Source organism: Manis javanica, chromosome 16 (assembly GCF_040802235.1).
Source record: "Manis javanica isolate MJ-LG chromosome 16, MJ_LKY, whole genome shotgun sequence".
NCBI classification, from domain to species: domain Eukaryota; kingdom Metazoa; phylum Chordata; class Mammalia; order Pholidota; family Manidae; genus Manis; species Manis javanica.
In genome coordinates, this window is record NC_133171.1 from 44,651,032 (window position 1) to 44,673,088 (window position 22,057).

At 50.9% G+C, this 22,057-nt stretch overlaps 1 protein-coding gene and 1 long non-coding RNA gene across 9 annotated transcripts; one reads left to right on the top strand and one right to left on the bottom strand.

The window, feature by feature from the left end:
* Positions 1-3,355: 3,355 nt before the first annotated feature.
* Positions 3,356-9,383, bottom strand: LOC140846897 (uncharacterized). The gene is made up of 2 exons (XR_012126404.1): positions 9,246-9,383; positions 3,356-3,726 (listed from the first exon to the last, which is right to left on the bottom strand). It is a non-coding gene; the product is annotated as an uncharacterized lncRNA (long non-coding RNA).
* Positions 9,252-21,989, top strand: AARS2 (alanyl-tRNA synthetase 2, mitochondrial). 8 transcript variants are annotated; one of them, XM_017676286.3, is made up of 22 exons: positions 9,252-9,533; positions 10,392-10,583; positions 11,104-11,249; positions 11,469-11,636; positions 12,172-12,316; positions 14,339-14,484; positions 14,704-14,812; positions 15,198-15,236; positions 15,335-15,446; positions 15,864-15,997; positions 16,448-16,592; positions 16,826-16,998; positions 17,128-17,241; positions 17,339-17,479; positions 18,625-18,762; positions 18,848-18,957; positions 19,104-19,212; positions 19,499-19,621; positions 19,849-19,959; positions 20,517-20,600; positions 20,697-20,807; positions 21,251-21,989. In XM_017676286.3, the coding sequence occupies exons 1-22, from the start codon at positions 9,291-9,293 to the stop codon at positions 21,413-21,415; spliced, it is 2,958 nt and encodes a 985-aa protein (XP_017531775.3). In that variant the 5' UTR covers positions 9,252-9,290; the 3' UTR covers positions 21,416-21,989. The 8 variants fall into 8 exon arrangements, 3 of the variants coding, with proteins under 3 accessions (XP_017531775.3, XP_073081188.1, XP_073081189.1); XR_012126399.1 differs by lacking the exon at positions 21,251-21,989 and having other exon boundaries at positions 20,161-20,600; positions 20,697-20,799; XR_012126400.1 differs by lacking the exon at positions 21,251-21,989 and having other exon boundaries at positions 20,171-20,600; positions 20,697-20,799.
* The last annotated feature ends 68 nt before the right edge of the window (positions 21,990-22,057 follow it).

A 22,057-nucleotide genomic window follows, 5' to 3' on the forward strand; every position in this document is an offset into this window, starting at 1 on the left:
CGTGGCTTTTGGGTCCAGTCTTGCACTCACCCCGCAATGACATAGGTGGTTATTACCTTGGTCAGAGCTGTTCCAGCAATGGGCTCTGTAGCCAGCAAGGCATGGTACACAGCAGCCAGTTGCTTCTCTGTCAAAGTGTACCAAACCTCTGCTCCTTTCCATAGTTGTGACCAGAATCCAAAAGGTTGGCATGTCTGTTCAAGCTGCTGCCAAAGACCCCATCCATAACCATCTTGGTTACATGAACATCTAGTTCACAGGGCCTTGATGAGTCCATTACATTCAAGGCCTGTACGGCCTTGACTACCTGCTTGGCAGCAGTAAAAGCAGCTGCACACGTCTCATCCCAGTCCCACCTGATGCTCTTCCGTACCAACCAGTATAAGGGCTTCAGAATTTGTGCCAAGTGCAGGATAAACACTCTCTAGTAGCCCAAAAGACCCAAAAACTCTTGTTATACTGCCACAGTGGTAGGGGTGGGGAAAGCCTGGACCTTGTCTATAACTGCTTCAGGAACAACTTCGTTTCATCAGACCAGACAACAGCCCCAGAATTCAGACAAACCAGGTCCCTGAACCTCCTTGGTGCTATTCACAACCCATTCTTTTTCCTGTAGATGTTGCAACAGTCTAGGAAATGCCTTCTAAATCTGAAAGAGAATCAGATGTGAACATAATGTCATTAATGTAGTGATACAATTGCCTCGTCCCCACCATTTCCCCCAAGGTGGGGACTTTGACCCCCTCCTCAGTCGCAAATCAACCCACATTTGGGTCCTCAAGACCTTCAGGGGGCCTTTTGTACTTCTCCTTTCAGTCATGGCCCGTACTTCCCTCCATGCCCTTACTGTTTGAACCTCCCCCAGATTTGCCCAAGTACAAGTAGCCTCATTTATGGGTTGCCCTAGGTGGGGGGCAAGAGTATTCACCAGGGACCCAAAGAGAGATGTGGGAGCTGTATGTAGCACCAGATATCTCATCCCTATAGTGAACACCTCATCAGGTCCCTGGGGGTCCATATTATAGATGATACTTTTCATACCCAATTCCCACAATATCTGTTGGAGCTCTGCATACATTTTCCAACTACTGGGAAAATATGGTAAATCACCCTGATTAGGCCAGACTACCCTGATGGCAGCTGTCAACCATTCCAGGTGTGTCTGATTCCCTGAGGCATGACAGACATTTTGCAACCACTGCCTGAGGGAAGGGTGAGTCTTCAGGGAAGCCATTCTACTCATCTCAGCAACCGATACAACAATGTTTCCACCCCCATATCCCAGGACATAAAAGCCATGTAGGCAGAGATTCCGATGGCCTTTGCCTATACCAGACGCTCATGTCCACCAGCTCATCCTGGGCATAGGAGCGGAGCATGGAGTGCTACACAACCTGGGGAGGGGGCTGCTCCTCCCCCTGAGGAGCCTGTCTTTTGTTTTTATTTTCTTAATTACAGCTGGGTGGGCCTTTAAAACAGGAGAAGATGGTACCCCCTGCAGTGGCCTGGACAGCAGATCTGCCAATGACCCTGCCTCCTCCTCTTCTCCCTTGGGCTTCTCCACCAACGGCTCCTGCCCCACCATTTCCGGGGCTGAAAGCACTACTCTTTCCTCCCCCTCCTCCATGGCCTCCTGCAACAGGGCTTTTCCTGCCGTCTTCCCCCTCCCTGTTGCTAAGGAGTCTTTAGCAGCGTGACCTGTCTTTTCAGTAACGATCTCTTCTTAAATAGCATCCCATAGGCTATGGCCCAGCTCCTCCAAGCGAAGCTGAAGTGTGTCTCTCTCCCGTCTAGGTCCCTCTCTCTCCTGGCTAACCATCTCGATAATTCTCTCTTTCTCCTGTATAACATTTTCCACTATCCCGATGAAAAGAGACCCTACAATGCCAGCCGCTACACAGCCCTGTAAGGTCTCCAAGCAGTCTTCCAACTCACACAGGGCTAATTCTGCAGCTTCCGGTGTTCCCACCCTTCCCCAGTTTTGGGGAAGGGCCCACGCCTCTAGGAGGTACTTTACCCTAGACCAACTCCCCAGTAGGGGTTCCCAAATTGGAAGCCCCACAGCTGGGGGGGATAACAACAGGTGAAGTGGCACCCTCTGCCGCTGTATCCGCTGGGGCCTCCCCACCATCCACAGGAGCAGCCCTCCCAAAGGTCGCCCCCATTATGACAGATTTTGTGTTCAGAGAAATCCTGCCAAATGCCGCCAGATATAAGTCCGGGGAGAGGAAATCCCAGGGCAAAATACCTCTAAAAACCTAAATCAGTCAAAGGTAGAAATAAAGTTTAAAACCCGTTTCTTGCTTACAAACTGCAGTCCAGGGCCATCTCTTCCCTCCTCTGCTCAGGAAGAAACCAGCAAATAAGCCAGCCCTCTCCCTTTAACCTCTCTGGTTCAGACGCGCCCTTGGTTGCGCAGGTAATTACCCACCGACATGGAGATGAACTTCTCCTCCCCTGAGGATATGCAAATGAACCAAAGCCAGGTGAGATATCCTGGAAATGTTACAATTTTACCCACAATGTGTAAGATTCACTTTAGCATGCTAAAAGGCCTAGGGCCTAGGCTTATATGCTGTCTTCCCTCCTGATGAGATGATTTGCAAACTGGGCAACTAATTTGGCATGCAGGCCCAGACATAAACAACATAGTAAAAGGCATGAAAGATTCCACCTTAAAGATAAGACTGCATTTTAATACCCAGAAAGTTAAGAAGCAGGATTCTTAACTTACTCTTTAGCAAACAATACCTCAGCCCACCTTGGGGGCTGGGCAGGCAGCCTTGTTTCCTTTGCTCCCAGACCAAGACCCTGGTATCCCAGGGAGAAATTAGAGCGGTAATTTCTTGTGTTAAGCTTATTTTTAATATTCAGGGACCACTTGACAAGTCCACACCCCTAAGCCTTTTATCCGGTTCCCCAAAATCCTCAACTACCTATAAAACCCCTAGACAACGCACTACTACCGGCTCTCCTGTGGAGCTGTCATCTCACTGTATCGCAATAAAAGCCTCTCCCTGGCTTCCCTACCTTGGGTGTTTGCTAAATTCATTCTTCGACTCTGCAAACAAGAACACAGGCATCAATAGTTCATTCTCTCACAGTGGAATGATGTTTCAAAACCATAAACCAGATTATGTCACTTCCCTGCCTACAATGGTCGAATGGAACATTTTACCTGTAAATATTTATTTTCCCTATCAGTCCTCTAGAAAAGCCTTGAAATAATGACCAGCCCAATGGCATTGTGCATCCCTAGCTGTCCCGGCCCGCGGGACGAACGTGGAGTGTGCCGGAGTAGCCTGCAGAAATGAGACAAGCAAGAGACACAAAGAATGACCAGCAAGACAGGATGTCTGATCAAGCTGGCGAAGTTTATTGTTTACAGGCTCAATTTATACAAGTAGCAAGTAAGGGGTGGGTCAGGAGATAATTGGACCTTAGGTGGCGCTGGCGGGGAGGTGTTTTCACACATCCTCAAGGTCTCCCTATTTTCAGAGTGAGGAGTCTTGGCTCATCTTCAAGGACAAGATATGTTTTTGTGAGCAGATAACTTCCAAGGACTGCACCGGTTGCTCTCAAGCTTGTGCTTTCCCATGCTGCGTTCAGACGTGGGGGAAGGGACATAGCCCCGGCTCCCAACACCTAGCACCCAGTTTGTAGTTTTGAATCTGTACCATTTCCCACTAAACGTAACCAGGACTTCTGAAGAGGCTGATTCGAAGTCTGGGGAAAGAAATGTACAAAATGAGCCAGAAGTATCTTGTCATAACAGAAAGCAAGAAGCCTACCAATGACTACCATGGTTACGTTAAAAGGACTCATAAGCCAAATCAAATTGGTCCCCGGTGACCAAACATGGGACAATTTGAGTTTTAACAGAGATGATAATAATTGCAATGGATTGAAACCGCAAATATGCTGCACCCATGAGTTCATAATGATACTCAAAAACATAAGAAAAGGTCACCTTTAAAGGGTGGGAGGAAACGAATTCATTATCTTAAACACTGATAACTAGAAGAGGAAAATCAAATACTTATCCTGCCTTTTCTACACTAACTGTATGTTAGAAAACAGCATAAAACCTAAATGTGATTTATTCCCACCAGGAGGTTTAAAACATTTTAACGGTAGGGTATTAACAAAGGGCCACGTGGTGGAAGCTGCTCAGGCTGAGAGTGGGGGTGGGACTTGATAAGGGCCTGGCTATACCTGTTTGAGTTTTTTAAAACTACCAATAAGATTAAGACAAAGTAACGGAAAGATATAACTGGCTTAGGCGACGTCCGGGAAAGAATGTGAACCCTGTAGTACTCAGCCAATGAGGAACCAGGGGAGGGACTCGTGCACTAGGAGATAAATTACTGGTGCCAAACTCCTCAGGCGTCCCTGCTCACCAGACACCCGATCTTGCTATATCGTCATTAAAGCCTTGCTCCGCTGTTCTCTTTGTCTCCGTATCCACTTACTGAATATTGACCAGTGAGTGTGTTTCTCACACTGTACCACTGGTAACAAACAATACATTAGAGGAATTGTCTCTGTGCAGAAAGATTCCAACAAGTGAAAAACATGAATTAGAGTGTCACCCTATTGTACCCTCTAGTAAATTAATAGTTATAGGCATCATGTATACGTGGCTGCTAAGATCATAGAAAACACAACCAGACATCAATGTGCCTTCTGGTGAAAGAACACCCTCCCATCTAAAGTCTTGCCAAAAAGATCCAAACCTGTGTCTCGTCAAGATGATTTCTAGATCCAGGTACTAATTTGCATGAAATAGGACAGAGAAAAACACATTGCACGTGAACTGAATCCTGAATTCTCAGTCAGCATAAACTTAAAAGACTGTGGGAAACTCGATAGATCAAACATCCCAGGCTCTGCAATAGACACACTGTAAGGGAAAAAGGGGATTATGACGGAATCTACAGATTAAAAGATTTAAAACGCGTATCAGCAAAGCTTTCTAAAATAACAGACAAGACTATAACATCTAAGGACGTATAAGTGGGTGATAAAACTATAAAGGCACGCAAAGTAGTGATTACTATGGAAGGGTAGTGAGTGGTACCTGTGGAAGGAGGAAGGTCGTTGGGGTGGAGGCAGAGGCCATGGAGTACTAGGGTGGCTACAAAATTCTATTTCTCCACTCGGATGGTGTTACAAAGATGTTTTGCCCACTAATAATTAACTATACATTTGGTTTGGGTGACTTTTCTACACATCTTTCTGAAAATTAAAAAAAAAAAATTTCTTTAAACCTCTAATACAGGGGTTGGCAAACTTTTTCAACGGGCCAGATAGTGTTTCGGACTATCATGTAGGCTCTTGCATAACCATTTAAAAATTCATAAGGACAAATAGGAACCTTGTGACCCTCGAGGGTGCGCTAATCCTTGAATTCCCGATCTCAGGGGGCACCCACGTCTGGAGCCCCACCATCCGCGCCCTGATGTGGGTGCCGGGTTCCCGCGAGCGCAGTTCCCCCCCGCCAGCCCCAACCCCGGTCCGGCGTCTCTTAGCAACAGGAGGACGCCACCGCCACCCTCGCTGGAGCCTAGGGTGCGCGGAGTGGAGCGAGCACGCATGCGCACGACCAGCAAGGAGCCGCCAACCCGCTCCGGGAGAAGAGCAGCGCCGCGGGGTACGCCAGCCCTAGGGCGGGTATCAAGGAAAAGTCTGGGCCCCGACTCTTCCCACTAGTCCTCTGCCATTCTCCTGTCCCTACGTACGGTCTAGTTAACTAGGGAAGCACCAGCATTGCCTGGGAGCCTGCTACAAATACAGAATTTCGACCTCACCCCTGACCTACCGCATCAGTGTCCCGACTTTTTAACGAGATCCCAGGAGATACCTACGTATTAACGTTTGACCAACTTGCTTTCACAATCCAAGAAAGGCAAAGCCATAAATAAATAAATGCGTCAAACTGGGAACACCTCTTACACGCTGAACGTTTAACCTAGACAGTAAAAAACAGCTGTTACGATTTTATAGAAGTTTCCAAAGCTGAGTTCCCTAGCTCAGTAAGGGGGGAAATTCCCTCCTGTCTCTTCTCACTATCAGTCCAGGACAGAATGCATCACTAACCTCAGGGTTCTGCTCTCAGAGCCAATGGGAGAATTAAGAAAGGAGAATTTCCATTCCCACAGTAAGGGTGTAGCTTCTGAAGAATTAGGTGGAAAAGACAGGGCTCAGAGAATGGGTGCCAAGATAAGTTAAACAGCAACAAAAGGGCAATCCCAGACCTACAGAAGGCAGCACCAAAACTCGGCTGCAGGGCTCCCAGAAAACAGAATCCATTTGCATTTTAAACTCCAAAATGAAAATCTTATGAATACTAAAACAGTGGATGAGTGAGTACTACTGAGAGAAGTTCCCAGGTCAGAAACTTCCCAGTCTGATGAGTTCTCTCCATAGCTTTCTATCTTGGGAAACTGCAGACCTTAAGTTTAACTTCCTCATTCGATGACATGGCAAATCAAAACAGACACATCCCAGTCCTATAAAAGCCACTTTGCTTCACCAGGAAGAAAAAAAGAGACTGACTTATCAGAGAACACGAGATATTAAGTTTCATTTAAGAAAAGAAAATGATCATTTTTTAAATGGCAAAGACAAAATAATGAGAGAAAAAGGCTTTCTTCAAACACAAAACAGTTCAAAAAATGCATTTCTAAAAATTCATGTCACATACAACACGGATCAACCTTGAAACATTATGCTAAGTGAAAGAAGTCAGTCACAAAGGACCATATATTGTATGTTTCCATTTATATGAAGTGTTCAGAATAGGCAGATCTATACAGACAGAAGTAGACTAGTGATAGGGTAGGCCTGGGAAGGACAGGAGGTGTGGGGGCTATTAGCTAAAGGGTATGAGGTTTCTTTTGGAGGCAATGAATATGTTCTAAACACGATTATGCTGATGGATGACAACTCTGTGAATGTACTAAAAGCCATTGATTGTAGGCTTTAAATGGGTGAACTGTATAGTATGTGAATTATATTCAACAAAGGTACTTAAAAAAAAAAAAAACAACCATGACTCCACCCAAGATCTGCATTAGTCTAAAAACACTGAGTTTCTACTTAAGGCAAGGATTTCCTGGGCAAAATCTGGAGGAAAAAAGAGTTGATGTTAGTACTGTGTAGAGACCCCAACTAGATTTCTCTTGCAAAACACTCCCATCTCAGTTTGGGGAAGAATTTCAGTCTTATCTCAAGATCACCAATCTCAGAAATTCCCATCTGGCTTAACTTGAAACACTTGAAAAACCAAAACAGGCAAAACACATTTTCAAAACAACACCTTTAATCTACATGGCAAGAAAAGAAACAAAGGACCATAGGATAGATGCTTTGGGCTCTGTCAGAATACAAACTTGAGAATTCACTATCACTATAGAAACTAAAATCCAAAAAAAGACTGGACATTTCCCAAGGAAACTGTGTTTTAAAAGTCCCTAAATAACACAACTCACAAAGAATGTGGCCAAAAGAACCTAGCGGGATGGCTGAGGCTCAGTAAGTGACCGCACTGATCTCAGCTCTGCTGCCCCACGGGGCTTAAACTTTGGCAAATTCTCTTCTCGACCCATTTAATTTCCCAAACCAAGAGCAAAGGGTATCATGCGAAGTCCCATGAGCACTTTGCACCCACAAGGGCTTACATTGGCCTCATGGTCACAGCTGTCACTATGGAGAGAAAGAAGAGGAGGGAAGTAGAACAGGTATCTCTCTTACCCTACAGCAAAACACACGAAACCGGGCAGCATTGGGCGGCTTAGAGAGAGAGAAACCTCTGCAGCTATAGGCCAACAGCTTCCTCCTGCCCTGATGATCTGGATGCCATCTAATCCCCAGACAAATTAAGAGACCAAATGTTATTTAGCAATTAGTAATGGAGCAGATGCTGTTTGCTAGACTCCTGCTCTGAAGGGTCTGTTTCAGTTGTTAAAAACAAAACGGTCATTTCCAATGTCAAACACAAAAGGAACTGGAAAGTGCCTGGCACATAGTAGGTATTCAGTAAATATTTGTTGAGCGCCTCTTGAATGAATGCAGACATTACTCCCCTTGGCACTCTCTGCCTTCCTCCCTAAGCCTGGAAACACACACACACACACACACACACACACACACACACACACACGGCACTCTCTGCCTTCCTCCCTAAGCCTGGAAGCACACACACACACACACACACACACACACACACACACGGCACTCTCTGCCTTCCTCCCTAAGCCTGGAAGCACACGGCACTCTCTGCCTTCCTCCCTAAGCCTGGAAGCACACACACACACACACACACACACACACACACACACACACACACACACACGGCACTCTCTGCCTTCCTCCCTAAGCCTGGAAGCACACACACACACACACACACACACACACACACACACACACACACGGCACTCTCTGCCTTCCTCCCTAAGCCTGGAAGCACACGGCACTCTCTGCCTTCCTCCCTAAGCCTGGAAGCACACACACACACACACACACACACACACACACACGGCACTCTCTGCCTTCCTCCCTAAGCCTGGAAGCACACACACACACACACACACACACACACACACACACACACACACGGCACTCTCTGCCTTCCTCCCTAAGCCTGGAAGCACACGGCACTCTCTGCCTTCCTCCCTAAGCCTGGAAGCACACACACACACACACACACACACACACACACACACACACACACACACACACACACACACGGCACTCTCTGCCTTCCCCTCTAAGCCTGGAAGGACACACACACACACACACACACACACACACACACGGCACTCTCTGCCTTCCTCCCTAAGCCTGGAAACACACACACACACACACACACACAAAAAAAAAAAAAAAAAAAAAAAAAAAAAAAAACTAAATCCAGGCCTGTTCACTGCAACTCCAATTGGAACCTTGCAGAATTCTTAAAACAATTACTGCTACAATATAGATTTCTAGAGGTCAAAGATTTTTGTTACTAATGTATCTTAAGCGCCTAAAACAATGCCTGGCACATAGTAGTCTCTCAATGAATATCTGTTTAATGCAGAATGAATTAAGGGCCTACTATGTGCCACGCTGGGGCGCCCACTCACACAGACTTTCCTCTTTCTGATCACTTCCAGTCAGGCAGCAGAGGCTGCCGTGAGTCCTCCCATCGCTAGGGCCGCTGTCGGAAACGCACAGTTTCCTTCTCACGTCACCTTCCATACCCGAGGTGCCTTTTGACCCCATGAAGTTCGCTGCCCCAAGTAAAGATGGCTGCGTCGGTGGGCGCTGCTGCCGGGCGACTGCGGCGGGTCATCTGCAGGATGCCCCCGGGGCGAGATCCCAGCCGTAGACCGCTCTCATCCGAGCCCCGTCCAGCCCGGGCCACGGCCGTGCGGCAGGCCTTCTTGAGCTTTTTTCGGGATCGCCATGGCCACCGACTAGTGCCGTCCGCTTCCGTGCGGCCCCGCGGCGACCCCAGTTTGCTTTTCGTCAACGCGGGGATGAACCAGGTGGGCTGAGCCAGACAGATTGGGAGCGGAGTTTGTGATTTTTTTTCCAGAGAGAAAAGCGCTGTGGGATTGGGCAAAAGAAGCGAGGGAGGAGCTCATAGCTTTCGGGAAAGACTGCGGTGCGTGGTTGGGCAAGGGAGTGGGGTGTGCAGATTGGGGTTTGGGGAACGCTTGACCTGGGTTGGGACTGAGTTTTAGGCCCAGAAGTGGTGCATGTGGAGTTCTATGGGGGCCGATTGGGGGTGGGGGGGTAGGGGGAAGTTTGGCTTCATTTCTTCATTCTTTAAATAAAAGTAATTCACTCGTTAAATAAGTGATTATTGAGCACATATTTTGTGCTAGCCTATGTTCTGTAAGCTTTTGACTTTGAACACGACTTACCCTTTCAAAGCCTCATTGTTTTCATCTGTAAAATGGGCGTGGAGGGGAATAATAGGTGAACCTAGCTTAGATGCTGTCCAAGATTCCTACTAAATACTGACATTGTGAGGTGTGTCCAGTACCCTGTGGTCTCAGTTTTATACCCTGAATTTACTGGGTGTGGTTCTTAACTGAGTTGGAGGATGCAGCCATTCATTGCCCTGTTTTCAAGCACCAGCATATTCCTCCTCCTTTTATCTTGCCTATTTTACTAGCAGAGGGTCTCTATTTTATGATTTACATACCTTTATTTGCCTCACATACACCAGAGATGAGCACCTCCAGGCTCCCAGGTTGCGCCTTTGGCCAGGACCACACTGTACTCTCACGGACATGGTCAGGCTTCAGTCTGAGCAGCCATCTCTGTTCCCACTCCCCACCTTTCCCCTCTACTGAAGGACTGAGATACCCCTCTTCCCCTTCTTCGTGTGTTTCCAGTTCAAACCAATCTTCTTGGGTACTGTGGATCCAAGAAGCGAGATGGCAGGCTTCCGACGTGTGGCCAACAGCCAGAAGTGTGTGAGGGCTGGAGGACGCCACAGTGACCTAGAGGATGTGGGCCAAGACCTTTCCCATCATACCTTCTTTGAGATGCTTGGCAATTGGGCTTTTGGAGGTGAATACTTTAAGGTGAGTCTCTAGGAAGTCCTGGAATTAACAGAGTCAGTGGTCAGCCAAGAAAAGTCAAGATTAGTCCTGTCTCTCTCTACTCCTAGAGTTTGCTAAGGCAGGGCCTCACACCAGAGCTAAAGTGCTAGATGAGTATGTATAATAGGTGTGTGTGTCACAGCCCTAGTTGGATCATAAAGCTCCCTCAGGGCCAGAACTGTACCTCCTGCCTAATAGCTGGTCAGTAATTGTATGAATAAATAGTCAGACAGTAATGCTGAAATGCAGGAGTTAGAAATTACCCCAGGCTATGATAGAGGATTTCATAGAGAAGGTGGAACTTGAAAGAGTAGGATTTAGAAGAGGGAGGAAGCTTTCTGAGCAGGAAAAAACTCAGAAGCAGAAATGATCATGGCTTATTCTGGAAACACGGTGGGCAGTGAAATTTTGTCTTAAACTCATGTGGCTTGATTGACCCTTCATTGGGGGCCTTCTTCTCACCCATCTTCCTCTTCCCACTTCATGTGGGTTTCCATTGCAGGAGGAAGCTTGCAGCATGGCCTGGGAACTGCTGACTCAGGTCTACGGGGTCCCTGAGGACAGGCTCTGGGTCTCCTACTTTGGTGGTGACCCCAAAGCAGGACTGGGTCCAGACCTAGAGAGTAGGGACATCTGGCTGAGCTTAGGGTAAGTCCACCCCCTGTTATGTGCACTCCTGGAGGCCAAGGGAACTGGGAAATAAAGCCTATCAGCACCAGTCCTCAGAGTCTCAGCATATTCCAGGATATGGTGGGGTCAGCCCTCTTCTTCCTCTTGCTGAGCTTGATGGGGGTGCCGTCATGGCAGAGACGGTCCCAACTTCTGGGTGTGCCTGTCTCCCCACCACCCACCTGTCTTTCTTCCCAGGGTGCCTGCCAGCCGTGTGCTTTCCTTTGGACCACAAGAGAACTTTTGGGAGATGGGGGATACTGGCCCTTGTGGACCCTGTACCGAGATCCACTATGACCTGGCTGGTGGGGTGGGAGCCCCCCAGCTGGTGGAGCTTTGGAATCTGGTCTTCATGCAGTACAACAGGTAATGGGGTGCTGAAACAGGAGAATCCCTGGCTGGAAGTGAAAAAGGTGGCAGTCAGGAGACTTTGACCCATTTCTTATAAAAATAAACACTTCAGTACTGCCTACTATGTGCCAGGCACATTTCTAAACTCTTGTCAGATAATAACTGATTTAGTTCTAATTTTTGCCCATGACAGTTTAAACTAGTCACTGGTGCTCTCTGGCCTCTGCTATTTTATTATATGATGGAGTTGAACTTGATGATCTCTAAGATTTCCTTCCAGCCTTGACAAGTTTCTTTCTAAGGGCAAAGAATTCTGTCCCAGAAAGGAAATGTATGTGTGTAAGCAAGGGCCCCAGAAGGGATTAAGGTGGGGGTAACCCTTTATAGGCACACAGCCATCATGGTCTGTGTTTCAGGATGGGGGAAATGGTACTACCGTCTGGTTCCTCCCACTGTCAACCCCTTTGGACCCCTGCTCATTCCTCACTCCTCCATCTGCTTCATACCTGTAATCCCATGTGGAGCCTCACCTTGCTCACCTTCTTGCCAGAGAAGCAGATAGAAGCCTGCAGCCCCTGCCCCGGAAGCATGTGGACACAGGAATGGGCCTGGAAAGGCTGGTGGCTGTGCTACAAGGCAGATGCTCCACCTACGACACTGACCTCTTCTCCCCACTGCTCAGTGCCATACACCAGGTGAGCCTGCCTCTTCCCTCCCAGAAGTCTGCAGGTTGCCAGTGCTTGCCACTATTACCTTGTGTCTTTTGAGAACTCATATATTCCCACATGTGGGGCAGTGACCAGCCAAGGATACCAGGGTGTCAAACATGAGGCTAGGATTCACATTTATTACCTAACTCCTTACTCTTTCCTTCCTTCATTTATTCAAAAACTAGGTGTTGCGTGCCTACTTGTATTAAGTTCATTGTGCTTGGTACAGGAGATACAACACTAAAAGAGATCATGGAGACCACAATCTGACCAAAAAGGTAGATAAAAAACTAAATGTTTTAACGAAGAAAATAGCAGCTTACAGACTGTGAACAGATAGTAAACATAGGTGATAATAATTAGGAAGGAGGGTAGGTACAGAGGAATCTTAAATGAAGTGTTTGGGGAAGGCTTGCCAAGAAGATGATCTCTGAGCCGAACCGTGGGAGAGGAGGAGTCAGCCACAGGAAGCTCATTCCAGGCAGAGAAGACAGTAGGTGCCAAGGCCCTCAGGCTGGAAAGGAACAAAAAGATGGCCAGCCAGCTAAAGTAGAATCACATGGAATGTATTCAGACAGTCTGTTAGTTAACTTTTCTGTAAAACAAAACTACTTAATACTTTGTAACTTCAACAACCATTTATTTAGCATATGAGTCTGATTTAGCAGTGTAGGCTGGGCTTAGCTTGGTCATTCTCTGGTCTCATATAAGCTCACTCATACATCTGGGGTCAGCTGCTAGGCAGCTCTACTCCTGGGGGCTGGCCAGCTGTCAGCCGGGGGCAGTGGGGTACTGGGCTGTGTGTCTGTCATCCAGCACACTGGCTTGTGTTTGTTCACATCACAGCTTGGCAGGTTCCAAGAAGGAAAGCAGAGCGCATGAGGCCTCTTGAGGCTTAGGCCCAGAGCAGTGTCATTCCCTCCACATTCTGTTGGCCAAAGTAAGTCACAAGGCTAGCGCACATTCAAGGGATGGAGAAGTAGGTGCTATCCCTTGATGGGAAGCAGTCACATTGCAAAATGGCATGCACACAGGAAAGGGAATGGTTATGGCCATTTTTATAGACAATCCTCCACAGAGAGGGAGATAGGAATCAAATCCGTGGGCCCTTAAAATCCAAAGCAGGCCTTTATTCCAAGTGTGGTGAGAAAGGCTGTACGTGGGGAGGGACATGATCTGCTTGACACTTTTCAAAGGCCAGTCCTTTTGCTGTGTGAAGGATAGGCTGAAAGGAAATAAGAGTAGAAGTTGAGAAACCAATTGAGAGGCTATTTAGTAATTCAGGGAAGAGACAATAGGGCATAGCTTAGGCTGGTAGCAGTGCAAGTGGAGAGAAGTAGATTGATTTGCAAAATCTAACGGACGTAGAAGCAAAAGGACCCGCTGTTGGGTTGGATGGGGAGGGAAGTTAAGGCTGGCTCTCAGTTTTTTCCTTGAGTACTGCAGTGAATGGCAGAACTGTTTATTGAGGGGGAAGCTTGGGGACAGATGGCTTTGGGGCTGGATGAATTATGGACTCCGCCTGGGAGCAGCTACATGCACACACAGCCTACCCCCTCGCCCTGCCCCGCATAAAGGCTGTAGAGGCAGGTGTGGGGAATAAGGAGCCCCTGGAGTCCAACATGCCTGGTTTGATTGGCTCCAGATGAGTTCTGTGGCTTTGTGGCACTTAGCTCCTCTGAGCCTCAGTCTCCTCTTCGGGAGCAAGGATAGTAATACCTCCTGGAGTAGGATGTTTTGGGTATTAGATATCGTATCATTCAGTCACCAACCCAGTTCTGATAGAAATTCGGTAAGTGATCATAGCTGTGATCATTGTCGGTGCTAAACATGGGCCTCTTGAAGGCAGGGACTGGCCCCATTCACCTTTGAAGTGTCTCCCACCAGCCCATTCTGAATATAGCCAGCTTTCAGGGTGAGGGTAGGAGCTCTAGGGGAGATGAAAAGCATCCCACCTGGGTCAGGTCAGGCAGAGGCAGCAGCCATGTTCCCTTTCCTACTTTCCAGGGTTGCGGGGCACCCCCTTACTTGGGCCGGGTGGGGGCAGCTGATGAGGGGCGCACAGACACAGCGTACCGCGTGGTGGCCGATCACATCCGTACACTCAGTGTCTGCATTGCCGATGGTGTCTGCCCTGGAATGTCAGGAGCCCCGTGAGTCTGGGAAGGCTATAGAGGGGGCAGGGGCTGCTGGGGGGGTGCAGGGAAAAGGAAGGAAGGAAGTGAAGTGGGTTGGGATGAGATGGCAGGAGAAGCAGGGGAAAGGAGCCGCTTTGGGGTGGGAGCACACACTCTCGTCCTTGTCCTCCTCGCTCCCCATAGTGCTGCACAGGGGATGCTGGGAGTTCATATCTGGACTCTGAACCCCTCTAGGCTGGTTCTTCGTCAGATTCTCCGCCGAGCTGTACGGTTCTCTGCAGAGGTGTTGCGGGCACCCCCTGGCTTCCTAGGCAGCCTGGTGCCTGTAGTGGTGGAGACACTGGTAAGGGCAGAGCTTCCTCACTCCTCTGGACCTCCCAGCGCACTCAAGGAGCCTGCTGCTGAGCCCAGGCAGTAACCCCCGCCTGAGTTCCCCTCTAAATATCCAGCCCACAGTCCTGTCAAAAGGCTTAGAAAGCTGGAATTACTTACAAAAAGCAGGGAACCTTCAGGAAAACTCCTTGCCTGGGCTGCTGAGCCTTTGACCTTAGGACCACCCTCTGCCTATATCCCTTACCCCACAAGAAAATGGATTTCCCGTTTGGGCCCCTCTCCTGCCCATGAGCCCATCTGAGCCTCCAGGGTAGGCGTCCTTAGGGAGGCCCAGGGTAGGGAGGTGGAGAGAGGGCTGCTGCCTTCCCCACCTCAGCCCTTTCCATCGTTTTCAGGGGGACACTTACCCAGAACTACAGAAGAACTCTGCCCAGGTACTGGGTTTGGGTGGGGGAGGGAAGGGCTGACAAGATTGTGGGGAGAGGCTTTCCCTCCATGGAGGCTCAGCTCCACCCGCCCCGCCCTGGTGCAGATAGCCAACCTGGTGTCAGAGGATGAGGCAGCCTTCCTGGCCTGCCTGCAGCGGGGTCGGCGGGTCATCGATCGGACTTTGAGGCACCTGGGGCCTTCGGACATGTTCCCTGGTGAGGGGTGCCTCGCTAATGCTTGAGGGCCTTACTTCAGGCAAGGGAAGGCGCTCTAGGCCAGGCTTGTGCCTCGTAGCCACCCCCTCCTCCTGCTACCCCTTCCCTGTTTTCCGTCTAACACCCAGACCTCTCTGTGGCAGGAACACCACCCTGCTTCTCCCCACTTCCCCAGTACCCGGCTGGCCCTGCCCCTGGTCTCTGCTTTCTAAGGCTGGCTTCATACCTAGAATGAGCTTCCCTTCTGTAAAGTGATGCATGCATGCCAGGGGAGTATCCCAGGCCTACCCAGTGGGGAGGGCCTGTGCTTGGCTACTGTGTGGTTAGGAAAACCCAGGCCCTTGCTTCTCCCTCACCTCATCCCCCTCCCTGTACTGCCCCTCCTTGCTCAACATCCCTTATCTTCTTTCCTCAAAGCCGACGTGGCCTGGTCCCTGTCACTGTCGGGGAATGTGGGGCTCCCCCTGGACCTGTTGGAGCTGATGCTGGAAGAGAAAGGGGTGCAGCTGGACTCTGCTGGGCTGGCACGGCTGGCCCAGGAGGAGGCCCAGGTACAGGCCAGGACATCCCACCTAGGGTTCTGTTGGGACCCTGGAGCCCTTTCCCCAGCCCTGAGTTCTAGAGAAGAACCTGCAGCTTCTGAGGGAAACAGGAGGCTGAGGTGGGGTCTGTCCGCTCATCCCAGGCCCCACCCAGCCCAACAGTAGAGAAAGATCAGTGCAGTGGGCTAAATAGGGAGCAGGATGAAAGAGGCTGGCAGTGTCCTAGAGAGGGACCTGCAGGGGCAGTGGTGGGTGAGGGGGGCCCGAGCCCAAGGCCCTGCATGATGGGTGGTTCACCGGCCAGCCCAGGATCTCTCGCAGCCAGCCAAGCCCAGAGGGCTTATTCCAGTGGGGAATGCAGGGTCCACACAGCCATGTGGCAGAGATAGGTCTTTGCAGAGGCTGACATCCCATTGCACTTTCTGTGCCCCCTTCCGTATTCACGTGCCCATCCTGCAGCATCAGGCACGGCAGGCTGAGCCAGTGCAGGAACAAGGACTGCGGCTTGACATCCATGCGCTGGGGGAGCTGCAACGCCGAGGGGTGCCCCCAACCGATGACAGCCCTAAGTACAACTACTCCCTGCAACCCAGTGGGGGTTATGGTGAGAGCCTGAACTGAGGCGGGTGGCCACAGGCTTGCCTGACCCTAATGGGGAGGGACAGTCAGAGATGGTTGCCACCAGCCCTATGCATTCCCCAGGGTAGCCAACAGGGGTCACAGCAGCCCCCAGCTGGAAGTGACCCCCAGCCACATGCCTGTTGGCTTCAAGTAAGGCACAGACTCACATCTCTTGTCCCAAACCCCAGCACTGATAACCATTCTTCACCCTGGCAGAGTTCCACACCTGTGAGGCCCAGGTGCTCCAGTTGTATACAGAAGATGGATCAGCCGTGGCCTCTGTGGGAGAAGGCCGGCACTGTGGCCTCCTCTTAGACAAAACCAACTTCTACGCTGAACAGGGGGGTCAGGCTTCAGACCGAGGCTACCTGGTACGAGTGGGACAGCAGGTAAGCACCCCCGCCACACGCACACAGAGGCTGACTTCTGCAGCAGGCAGATCTAAGCTGGGAAGGGACCCAAGGGGAAGGAAGGACTTCAAGCAGGCCTTCCAGTCCGTGGCCCCTGCCCTTCCCCAGGACGTGCTATTCCCAGTGGTCCAGGCCCAGGTCTGTGGAGGCTTCATTCTGCATGAGGCAGTGGCCCCTGAGTGCCTGAAGGTGGGGGAGCAGGTACAGCTGCATGTGGATAAGGTAACGGTCCCACTCTGCTGTTTTCATATTCTGTAGCCCCTTAACTCTCCCCACCCCTAACTCTCACCCAGGACCCTGGGTGACAAAAGTGTTTCAGGCCTGGCGTCTGGGCTGCATGGAGAAGCACACAGCCACCCACCTACTAAACTGGGCTCTGCGGCAGGCCCTGGGCCCTGGCACTGAGCAGCGAGGTTCCCATCTCAATCCTGAGCGGCTGCGCCTCGATGTGGCCACCAAGGTGAGCAGCACAGAAAGACAGGATTCAGGGGAGGCAGTCTGGGGGTAAGGGGAGTCTGAAGGCCTGGGCGATCTTTGGTGGCTGTAGTAAGGGGAGTCCAAAGTTACTATGGTATCTTGGGCGGGTGTCTTCCCGACAGGCTCCTCCCACGCCATCGAGGGGTCAGGCTAGACAGTGTGTGGGGCCTCTTGAGCCACCCAGCTTCCTTGTTCATGCTGTCACCCAAGCCATCGTGCTCAAACTGAGCTGCCCTCTCCCTTCTCAGCCACCCTGTCTCCCCTATAGGCTCAAATCCTTCCTTCAGGAAACACTCACTGACTACATCCCAATCCACCTGGTAACTCCTTGCTCGGGCATCTCTCCCATCTTATATTTCTCTTCCTTTGGGCTGTCCCTTGTAAGCTCCCTGAGTACAGAACCCCCATTTTCTGTTTCTTCATTGACTTTTTTTTTTTTGAGAGGGCATCTCTCATATTTATTGATCAAATGGTTGTTAACAACAATAAAATTCTGTATAGGGGGGTCAATGCTCAATGCACAATCATTAATCCATCTCAAGCCTAATTCTCGTCAGTCTCCAGTCTTCTGAAGCATAACGAACAAGTTCTTACATGGTGAACGAATTCTTACATAGTGAATAAATTCTTACATGGTGAACAGTACAAGGGCATTCATCACAGAAACTTTCGGTTTTGATCACACATTATGAACTATAAACAATCAGGTCAAATATGAATATTCGTTTTATTTTTATACTTGATTTATACGTGGATCCCCCATTTCTCCCTTTATTATTATTATTATTTTTATTTTTAATAAAATGCTGAAGTGGTAGGTAGATGCAAGATAAAGGTAGAAAACATAGTTTAGTGCTGTAAGAGGGCAAATGTAGATGATCAGGTGTGTGCCTATGGACTAAGTATTATTCATTGACTTTTAATGCCTAATGAAAGGCTTCAGCTTCCAATAGGCCCAACTCCCAGGTAGCTTTCTAAGGAAAAGAATTAAGTGCTCCATCAAAGTTTATTGAGCACCTGTTATGTGTTACCTGGGGAGAGTTCAGTAAACAATGACTGCTTCTTAATGCTTCAGATACAGTCCAGGTGCTGACTGCCTGTCTGTCCATTTCCCCTCCACCCCACCAGGCTCCAATGACCCCAGAGCAGCTCCGGGCTGTGGAGGGCACTGTGCAGGAGGCCGTGGGGCAGGATAAGGCCGTGTACATGGAGGAGGTGGCCCTGGCACGTACCGCCCATGTCCCGGGGCTGCGCTTTCTGGATGAAGTGAGTTGTGAGAGCCCCCTTGGGAGAGATCGCCTGTCCCCCTGCCACCAGGCCAGTTAACAGACCTATGCCCTCTCCCTGTCAGGTATACCCAGACCCTGTGCGGGTGGTGTCAGTGGGGGTGCCTGTAGCCCAGGCACTGGGCCCAGGCTCCCAAGCTGCGCTGCAGACCTCTGTGGAGCTGTGCTGTGGGACGTGAGTTCCCCCTACCTGCCCTGCTTCTGGGGCCCTGGAACCTCACCCTTCCTTGGTCTTTGGAGCCACCACCCCCTTGTTTGGAACTCAGGCTCTTTTCTCTCCCATCAGCCCTCTGACATCGTCCTTCCTCCCTCTGCCCACAGGCACCTGCTACGCACAGGGACAATAGGGGATATGGTCATCATCGGGGAGCGCCAGCTCACCAAGGGCATCACTCGCCTGCTGGCCATCACTGGGGAGCAGGCCCAGCAGGTCAGCCAGCCAGCAGGCCCAGGAGGCTGCTAGGCATGGATGGGGGCCGGGGGGGCACATTCAGGCTGGGGGGTGCCCAGCAGCAGACCCAGTATTCACACGGTGCTCTGATGTGGCCATCTGTACCAGCTGCTGGCAGCTGGCATCTGTGATGATTATTTGGTGCCTTGATTGGTCCTGATTATTAAATATTTCTCTCTGGACCCCGACCAGCAATGGGTTGAGAGCCCATTTGGGGAGTAAAAGTTAAGCCAAGCAGCTCTGACATCCTTTTCCTTCTTGGCAGGCCCGAGAGCTAGGCCAGAGCCTGGCCCAGGAGGTAGAAGCAGCTGCAGAGCGGCTGAGTCAGGGCAGCTGGGAGCTGGTGGAGGCGCAGCGACTGTCCAAGGACATTGGGCGACTCACTGATGTAAGGGCCACTCCCACCTCTGTTTTCCCTGTTTCCTTCCCCATGCCTTCCCAGACCCATCCAGTCTCTCCCCAGCTTTCCTGTTGGACTCCAGCTTGCCCAGATGTTTGTTGTTTGTCTGCAGGGCTGAATGTGGTAGACGGGCTCGTCTGCTGGCCTTGCTGGGCCCGGCCTCAGAGGCTGTGGCTCAGGGAGGAGCAAGAACGATGTGCTGCTTCTGCCCGTAGGTCTTGGATAACGCCATGATGCCCCAATGGCAGCGGCGAGAGCTTCAGGCCACACTGAAGACAATGCAGCGGCGTGCCAACACTGCCATCCGGAAGCTGGAGATGGGACAGGTAAGAGGAGGTTCAGCTGCACCCCTGGGGGCAGATGCCAGGCACACCCAGCAAGGGTCAGGGACACTCCAGCATGAGCACTAAGAAGCCTCAAGGCCTGGCGTGGGGGTGGGTGGCAGCTCCTCCCTCTCCCGCCAGCTGGTGCCATTACTGAGCCGTTCCCCCACTTCTCTCTCAAACTGTCTCTCCCCTAACTCCCAGTCTGGCTCAGACTCTCCCTCCAGGAAGCAGAACGACCTGATTGGCCATTCAACCTGAATTGTTCCTTGGTGTGGCTCTTTCCTCCCACCCCTGCTTCTCCATCTGTGCTCCGGCCTTCATCCCTTCACCATCAGCGGCCTATCTGTGGGGGCCTGGAGCTATGATGAAAGGGAAGAGTGGAGTGAGGAGTTGAAGAACCCAAAAGGAGCCATTCCAGGCAGAACCCTTGGCAACCTGCTCAAAGCTGAAGGCCTTTGCTGGGGGAGGGGATTTCTGCATTGGGGCTCAGGTCAGAAATGAGGGACCAGTTGCCTCCCAGCCTGACCCTTTTGCTGTCCTTCTTTCCTGCCCAATAGGCTGCACAGAAAACCCAGGAGCTGCTACGGCAGCACTCAGGGGCGCCTCTGATTGTGGACACAGTGTCCACTGAGTCCCTCTCAGTGAGTTGGCATGGAGTCTGAGAAGGGGACATCCTGGCAGGGGGTGGCTGGGAACCCAGGGAGCCGGGGGCTCACCATCTGTGCCCCTTTGCCCAGGTGCTGGTGAAGGTGGTGCGGCAGCTGTGTAAGCAGGCACCCCACACATCCGTGCTCCTCCTCAGCCCCCAGCCCCTGGGGCATGTGTTGTGTGCCTGTCAGGTGGCCCAGGTGAGGAGAGTGGGGGAGCAGCCCCACCCCGCCAACCTCAGTTCAGCTCTCTGATTCCATGCCTTTATTCTCCCAAACAAGGGAACTGGGGCTGGGCAGGGCCATCTGGACAATACCACAGGATGGGAGTGGGGTCATCTCCTTGTCCCTAGCCACTCCGTCACAACGTGTAGCAGAGAAAAGACCATGATTCCCCAGTTACCGCCCCCCACCCCCCACCCGTCCAGTCCAGCCCTTGCAAACAACTAATAGACACTCATCAACCTCCACTCACATTCCTAGCCTAAACCTCTCCTGTTTCCTCACCCGATGCCCCAGCCATGTGCCTGGCCAGGAGCTGGTAGGGGTGCCAGTCGCCCTGACTGCACTCTCGAGGGTACATTAAGTAAATGATGGCAGGGAGAGCTGTTCTGCATCACTGCCCCTTCTGTTTCTGTCCCCAGAGTGCTACAGCAGCCTTCACAGCAGAGGCCTGGGCGCTGGCTGTATGCAGCCACATGGGGGGCAAGGCCTGGGGCTCTCAGGTCGTGGCCCAGGGCACCGGAAATGCTGCTGACCTGGAAGCTGCCCTCAGTACAGCCCGAGCCTATGCCCTCAACCAGCTCTGACCCAGGCCTGCCCAGGGAATGCTGTGGACTAAAGAGACAGGCCAGTGCCAGGAACCCTGAGGAGCCCGCAGAACCTCCCCTGAGGTGGGAACAGAGGACTAGAGTCTGCAGGCCAAGCAACTGAGCCAAAGAGGACTGCCTTGGCCTGGGCCCTGTGTGGACACAAGATTTGGGCTGCAGAAGGCAGAAGGGGACCCAGAGACACAACCCTACTAGGGGGATGTGAAGACATGGGCTCTTCTGGCCGTGACTGCTCATTAAAAAGTATTTCACAGAGGACAGGAAGCTCCAGAAGGCCTTTTAAAAAGAGCAGCCTTTCCCCATCTTGGCAACCTGGCATGGGTGCCCCATCACCCGTCTGACCCCTCACACTGGGCTGAATCCCACCCAGCAGCCACGTCAGAACTGTCTCATCGCCACAAGTGCTCAGACAGGCTGGCTGTACCAGCCTGTTTTGGGCGCCTGCAAAGGCCTCCCTGGCCACCAAGATCCAGAACTGTCATGTGAAAGTCATGACAGCTGGGCAGATCCTCTCTGGTGTCACTTCGTTAACAATGACCTCGTTTTAACGAAGGCCCTAGTGAGTTGTTGGTAAAGAGAATAACGGATAACTGATCAGTTGTTGGGAAAGCGGTGAGAACC

Excerpts from the sequence above, each read along its gene's own strand:
- AARS2 (XM_017676286.3), top strand. The coding sequence starts at position 9,291 with ATGGCTGCGTCGGTGGGCGCTGCTGCCGGGCGACTGCGGCGGGTCATC. Across the intron at positions 11,637-12,171 it reads GTCTTCATGCAGTACAACAG|AGAAGCAGATAGAAGCCTGC; the intron begins GTAATGGGGTGC and ends CCTTCTTGCCAG. Across the intron at positions 19,622-19,848 it reads ACATTGGGCGACTCACTGAT|GTCTTGGATAACGCCATGAT; the intron begins GTAAGGGCCACT and ends TTCTGCCCGTAG.